The 7579-nt window shown below is 37.8% G+C and overlaps 1 protein-coding gene across 2 annotated transcripts; it reads left to right on the top strand.

The window, feature by feature from the left end:
* On the top strand, positions 1–6496 carry LOC135583324 (cyclase-like protein 3). Of its 2 annotated transcripts, none has more exons than XM_065099096.1 (6): positions 1–435; positions 3026–3070; positions 4136–4208; positions 4908–5005; positions 5414–5484; positions 6182–6496. In XM_065099096.1, the coding sequence occupies exons 1-6, from the start codon at positions 45–47 to the stop codon at positions 6305–6307; spliced, it is 804 nt and encodes a 267-aa protein (XP_064955168.1). In that variant the 5' UTR covers positions 1–44; the 3' UTR covers positions 6308–6496. The 2 variants fall into 2 exon arrangements, with proteins under 2 accessions (XP_064955168.1, XP_064955167.1); XM_065099095.1 differs by lacking the exon at positions 1–435 and adding an exon at positions 1970–2485.
* The last annotated feature ends 1083 nt before the right edge of the window (positions 6497–7579 follow it).

The following is a 7579-nucleotide window of genomic DNA, read 5'->3' as shown; positions in this document are numbered from 1 at the left end:
GGACACGACACCGACGACCGGCCAGTACGAGCATCAGCAGCGCCATGGCCACTACCACCACACTCCTCCGACTCCTCCTCCTCGAAATAATTTCCTCCGCCGCCGCCTCGGCTCATCCGGGGTACCCGGAGCCGGCGGAGTGCGGCGGCGAGGCGGAATTGCTGGTGGTTCGCAGGGAGGAGTACGGCGGCGGCAGGATCGTGGACATCACCCACGCTTACCGGGAGGACATGCCGGGGTGGGAGCTGGAAGAGGGGCTAGGCCGCTTCCTCTGGCTGTCCAAGTCCATGGAGAACGGCTCCTCCGTCGCCTATTTCTCGGAGATGAAGCTCCCGGCCCACTCCGGAACCCACGTCGACGCCCCCAGCCACGTCTTCCAGCGGTACTTCGAGGCGGGCTTCGACGTCGACACCCTCGACCTGGATGTTCTCAACGGTATGCTCCATATATTGAATCCTCCTTAAGCTCGCTCATGCTGTTTATTTAATCTCTTCGGACGAAGACGAACAAACCGTTCACCATTCACTCTCTCATCGATTCACATTCTTCTAGCTTATCTTTGGGGAAAAGAGCTCATCCTAATATATTCCAGCTTATTCTACTTCTTAGCAAACTTTAGCCCAGAAGACTGCTAAGATGAAAATTTCACATGTTGGCTCAAATATTAGGTGATTATTTTCTCTATCTTCGATCCAAACAGTATCAGATATCTAAGTTCCTATTCTCCTTCCTTTGTCAACCTCCTCCTGTTCTTTTCTCCATCAATACTGGGGCCTGCATTCTCTCTCTCTCTCTCTCTCTCTCTCTCTCTCTGCTTCTGGGGCCTTATTACACAAGTCGGGTTGACCATATCTAGTTGATCAACCTAACTTAGGTCAAATCCAAATTTGACCCATTTTATTATATTTTAATTTTTTTCTTTTTAGAAAATAAAATGTTGCAGACTAACAATTAGAGATAAATAAATTATCGGAGTAAACAGTTCATTAACACTTTCAGAACTAATTCATTAAAACAGATTTCTAAATCTATTTTACATGAATTAAACAATCTAATAAATTCATGATCTCAAATATAAAACTAGTTGAATTATGAAATTTCACACATAAATACTTAAAACAAAGATATGTTTATTTAAATGAATTAAAAATATTATTTCAATACAAAAATAAGAATTGTGATAATTAAATCACATCTTAAAAAAATAATTCATCAAACTTACGATTTATGCTTAATGATTATCATTCACTAATCATAAAATTTCAAAATTAAAATATTATCACGCATCGTAAAATTCTAATATCAAAGATTTCAAAACAATAAACAAAAACTTTGGACGAAAATTTATTTTATTTTTTAACAATAATTTATATTTGTATTTATATTTTAATTTACTTTATTTTATTTTAATACATAAAAATATAATTCGAAATAATTACATACTAAAAATCACATCACTCATTAGAAAAGAAATAAATAAATAGACTAAATTCTTAACTTGTTCATACCATTAAGAAAATTAATTTTAATCGTTTCCTTAATCATATTATATGAATAAAAAATAATATATTAATTAAGGTAATTTGATTTATGATAGGGAGAGAAATCTCGTTATTACAGTGACGATAAAAGTATTCTTTTCGGACCCGTTTATTCCAATCACCCAATTGCCGCCGACGACTGCAGGGAAAGTCTCGCTCTTTCTCAAGTCACGCATTGAAACGTGTACCCATTACCCGACCACGTTCTTATTTAGGAAGACGAGGGTCCCGCCGGACATCTCCGGACACCCAGGGACAAGGTAACTCGTGCCACTGATCGTGGGTCTTCTTTTACTTTTGTTGCCACGTTTGTCGCGGTCTCTGTTGCTTTGGAGAATTCGCGTCACGTCAATATTCGAATTACGACACAAGTTACGACTTTCGCCACAATAGTCCCTTGGTTGCGTCGAAGTGCCGAGCGATACCCCCTTCTGTTATATTCTGTTATCATCTAAGCGAAATATCGTCTTCTTCGATCGCACACCTCCCGATTCCAAATCGAGCAGTAAGCTACGAGGATCACAGGGCCATCGCCTCCGCCATCAGCGCCATGGCCACTACCGTCCCTCTCCTGCTTCTCTTCCTCTTCCTCTGCCGTGTCCTATGCTCCGCCGCCGCATCGGCTCATCCGGGATACCTGGAGACGGAGGTGTGCAGCGGCGAGGCGGATCTGACTGTGGTCCGGAGGGAGGAGTACGACGGGGGGAGGATCTTAGACATCACCCACGTGTACCACGAGTACATGCCGTCGTGGGAATCGGACGAGGGGCTCGGCCAATTCCTTTGGCTCCCCAAGTCCATGAAGAACGGCTCCCTCGCCAACAACTCCGAGATGAAGCTCCCGACCCACACCGGCACCCACGTCGACGCCCCGGGCCATGTCTTCCAGCACTACTTCGAGGCCGGCTTCGACGTCGACACGCTTGACCTCCATGTCCTCAATGGTAACATGCTCGACAGTGTTTGCCGTATGTGGTAACCCTAGACGGCTTTGTCTGACCTCTTCGTCATTTTTATCTGGAATCAAGTGAAGAAAACATAGAAATGGTTGACAGGATATATCAATCCCAACTTTGATGAGGAAGGAGAACTAATCTTAATCGAGAATAGTCAAAGATCTAAGAATCAAAACCATCTAAGCATGAAACAAGCTAGAAAGGGGGTAAGATATCGCTATGATTTTTCCTAGATGGGAAACAAGTGAGTTCACGCTGAAAAGAATAACTTGATTAGTTGGAAAGATGAGGACTATTTGATGCCTTGATGTCTCTACCAGTGAGGCTTAGGACATCTGGAATTAGTATTGTGCTGCTATTTTTAGACTATGAATTCTCGATTTGTTGCTCTTTCTTATACTTTATTTGCTTTTGGTGCAATTATTTTTCTGTCTCTCACTTTTATTGGATTAGTAGAGAAAATACAGTCGCAACTATGCCTAACTGTGACATCACCGTGGGTAATAAACTTTTCTAAGTTTTGAACAGGTCCAGCATTGTTGGTGGACGTTCCAAGAGATAAGAACATAACAGGTAAGAACTGCTTGTAAACTTTCGACATTTTACATGAAACTTGCATCCAGCATCAAATCCAGAAGTGACATATAATATGGCAAAGGGCTTCTGACAATAGCCAAAGCCACTAAGCTGTTGTGTGAAATATATGTCTCTATAAAAATAATAAATAAAAATTATTAATATTATATGTTGCATTCATATTGCTTTGGGAACAATATTAAATTATTCTTTGAGTTCTAAATTTAATAACTCTAGTATTTGAGCTTTAAGATGTACATGACTGTAGTATTGCTTCTATTCTATTGGTACAGGGGCTCGATGCCTTCCTGACAAGTATAAAAAAAATCTATTTTCTTTAGTGATTCAAATGATTTGACCTCATGATTTGGAAAATATAGGATATTGTAAAGTGTTCTACCATGACTAAAACTGCCTGTACTGATGGCTATGACAACTTCTGAGAATTATGATGCTGAAGTAGCTGAAATCTATGATGCAAAAAATGCAACTCTAAAGCTTAAAAGCTTCAAGATGGATATTTGCATGGTTGTGTCAAATGCTATGCTTCTTAAAAGGTATTAATCCAAAAATTTTAATTGTCATCACTATCCATTTGTGAAAATAAATCAAGGAATTTGTTTTCTTTTTGATAATTAACCTAGTAAAGCTATTTTTAATTGCCTAAAAAAATAGCAGGAAACAGAATTCTACTTTCTGCTGATTTAGTTCATGAGGTCTGTGTAATTTGTTTACCATGTACATGTTCAAAAGAGATTTCGTTTTAAAGGTCTGAGAACTGGAAGTTTGATGCTGGCCATGCTACAATGCTGAAAGCTGTTTCCTTTGATTTTAAGCATCATGTTTAAGAAAATTAAATATCTTTGCTTAAGAAGAACAATATTATGTGGCATCTCAACTACAACAAAAGTTATTATCAGACTTTTCAAGTTCATTGATGGGAATTGTAAACATAATTATTTGAACTGCAAGTGCTTATGCTACTTCTTGAAATTGTCTAGGTTCATTTTAAGCTTCATACAAAGATATGATATAGTGGATAACAGTTTTCAATTTATGCAGCTGATGTAATGGAATCCCTACATATTCCAACTGGAGTACGTCGTGTGCTTTTCAGGACATTGAACACTGACAGGTCATAATGTTCATATTATAGTTTATATATATTGCCACCAACACATTGATCAAATAAGTTATGGTACTCAATGTGTTGGCTTTTTTAATCTAGAGCTTTTTTACGATTATCAAGACAGGTTATACTTGTTATTTGGTGAACTGTAGTTGCCATCTATAAGACAATATTGTTAAAATAGAAATCCTCAGTCAATAACTTAATTTCACAGAAAACAAGGAACCACATGTGTGCTAGTTCCTTAAATAAAATGGTTTGGTAATTTTATCGACTCTCAATTCATAGAATATTATCTTGCTAAGTTTTTGGGAACTTTAAGGCCAAACTAAAGCATGCCATTTTACAATTTTTTATCCGTATATATGCGCAGACTAACTTAAATAGACTTTTTCTTACTTAAAGAATCTTTTATAAGATAGAAATGTTGTGCCTTTTAGTTTAATGCTTAGGATATTGAATAATTGTTTACTTCATATATTTATCTCATGAACTTTACACAATGTCAACATGATTGTGCAAGAACTTACACATCAAGGAAAATTCATTTTTTGCATTAAGGTTTATTTCATATAATTATGTTATTTCATGGTTACTAACCATATTCTTGATCATGTGAGGAAAAGAGTAGTGATATTAAATTGGAATGTTGCAGATATGAAGCAAATTGATACAATTTTTAAAAATAATTGAATTTTTCTACAGGCAACTTATGTCGAAGAAGGAATTTGATACAAGCTACGTTGGGTTTATGAAGGATGGTGCACAGTGGCTGGTGGATAACACTGACATCAAACTTGTCGGTGAGTCGTAAACTTGCTGCCTGTGTACCATAGTCTTTTCATAGTGCAAGACTTGTGCACTTTTGATGGTCGATAGGTCATGACTCATTATCTTGCATGCATAAATTAGTAGAAATATTATGACATAGAGGGCACAATATGAGAGAAATGCATAGTGCTGCAACAAATGAGAGATGGAAGACCGTCTCATTTCTAAGTAACATGAATTTATTAATCTTCTATGTCAGTTTTACTCTTGGCGCGGAACACCAGGTCAATACTTATCTCTCTATAGCAACATATTTAGCTGTGCAAAACCTATTTTTTCCCTTATTAGTATTGCGCTGTTTGCTTTCTTATTTATATATACAAGAATAGTGTTTTTTTCATCGTTCGTCACTAGAAACTTTTTTTTGGCACATTTTCTAGGTGTTGACTATTTGTCAGTTGCTGCATATGATGATTTGATCCCTTCTCATCTGGTTTTCCTCAAAAGTCGGGTATGTAATTCTTTCTATCTCATGTTATATCATTATTCTCTTAATAATGAGAGACTCCTACTCACACCTCTACTAAAAAGTTGCAAAAAATATGTTTATCTGTAGTCATCGATCATATCTGCAATGTGGTGTTGTTGCTCGTTGCTGTGTGTCCCATAATTACACATCCATATATAAAACCTTAACCAAAATTCTTCAGCAATGTTTGCATAAGTAAAATCCTATGGTGAAGACACTGGACTTTCACCATATTTACATATTGCACCCCAACAATGATTTCATGAGTTCTTTTGGAGTGGCGGAGACACCAGACTTCCTCATATTTACATTATCGAACACTGGGAATAGTGTTTTCAGAACTGGTTACACCTATTAAATATTATTTTACTGCATTGATGCCTTTTTTTTTTTTTGGCATAAAGACTCCTTTTTCTAAAGGAAACATGGATGGATGATTTTTTTTTAATTGAAAAAAATAACTACATTAAATTGATGTACATGATTCGAACCTGAGATTCTATCATATATGCAATAATGCATCAATCAATCAATCAATCAATCGGATTACTCAACTAAGACACAGATGACTTTAAATTGCTTCTTCCACTGCGTTTGAATAGCATCTTTTTATTAAACAGCATGTACATAATTGTAATCGTGCCACTTATTATTTTTTTAATTGATTTATTTTGTTCAGGAGATAATCCTCGTGGAAGCCTTGAAACTAGACAACGTCAAGCCTGGTATATACACCTTGCACTGCTTACCTCTTCGGTTACGAGGAGCTGAGGGTTCCCCAATCCGGTGTATTCTTGTCAAATGATCGTCGTCACCCCCACATGACTATCAGGAATGTCTTTGACTCCGTAGCTCAACAAATATTGTCTTTAGATAAATAAAGATGAGCGGTGCCGACATGGTTTAATATTTTCCTACAAGAACTGTTGAAGTGGGGCGTAGAACATGTAATCTATCTACTTGGCTGATGATAGACATGTATGAGTTTGCTTTAGGAATTTGTCTTATGGTCTCTCTCTCTCTCTCTCTCTCTCTCTCTTCAAATTAATATCACTATGTGACAAGTAACAACAATGGTTTAAAGGTTTATCCTTCGTCTCAGAGCTAAAAAGTTCACGAGAGGAGATTAAGATCACTAGAATTAAAATGGAGGCATCTATACCTCACCACAGGCAAAACGAAAAACCTAAAGCACGCGTACTGAATTAAATTTCGTTCAGAAAGAAGAATCAATGATTGAGAATGACCAATGATGTTTGATATATCATTGCTCATTTGAGGGACTAATTATATATTACATTATGTAATTAACTTAGCATCTTGGGTTTTATACTTTAAAAATGAAACAATTAGATTCATTTATCCAAACGACATCAATTTTATCGACGAATAAATAAAGCTTCATTTACATCTGTGTTGACGTTATTGTAGATGCCGAGCGATTGATGTCTTCCGATCCATGCTCACTCGACAAACTATGTTTCATGTCCGACCACCTCCCAGGTGAGTGGTCGTTGTTATTGGACAAGATCATCACCTCTACTCGTGCCTCCCTGATCATCCACAGCACCTCCCACATTGACGACTGCTTCACCTCGATCCCCTTCCTCCCTTTTCTACCGTGCACACTGAGGAGGATGCTGAAATTGTAGATGTCGAAGAGCAAGGTGAAGGAGGGCTTGGGAAGGCAAGACATGGTTGCACGGTAGAAGAGGGAGGATACAACAAAGGAGGGGGCAACAAGGTTGTGGGGCGAGACCGATACAAGAGGTGCGAATAATTAAGGAGGCACAGGTGGAGGTGATGCTCTCGTCCAACAACAACGACCACTCGTCGAGGAGATGGTCGAACACGATGCAAAGCTTATCAAGGGAGCATGGATCAAAGGGTGATGACCACTTAGCATGATACAAAAGGGGAGAAATCTACTACCATCGACGACAGTAACACCATTGTCTGTCATTCGCCATCGACACCGTCCACCATTGAATGTTAAAATTATCTTTTTATCATTTATTTTCATGTTTTCGTTGATAAAATTAATATCGCTAGGATAAGTAGATAATTATTTTACTAT

Source organism: Musa acuminata, chromosome BXJ2-3 (genome assembly GCF_036884655.1).
Source record: "Musa acuminata AAA Group cultivar baxijiao chromosome BXJ2-3, Cavendish_Baxijiao_AAA, whole genome shotgun sequence".
NCBI classification, from domain to species: Eukaryota; Viridiplantae; Streptophyta; class Magnoliopsida; order Zingiberales; family Musaceae; genus Musa; species Musa acuminata.
The sequence above is the reverse complement of the archived record's forward strand: the minus strand, read 5'-3'. Positions and strand labels throughout refer to the sequence as shown.

Coding starts and splice junctions, on each gene's coding strand:
- LOC135583324 (XM_065099095.1), top strand. CDS start 2,092: ATGGCCACTACCGTCCCTCTCCTGCTTCTCTTCCTCTTCCTCTGCCGT. Junction 4,209..4,907: donor AGGACATTGAACACTGACAG/GTCATAATGTTC, acceptor ATTTTTCTACAG/GCAACTTATGTCGAAGAAGG. Junction 5,006..5,413: donor CACTGACATCAAACTTGTCG/GTGAGTCGTAAA, acceptor CACATTTTCTAG/GTGTTGACTATTTGTCAGTT.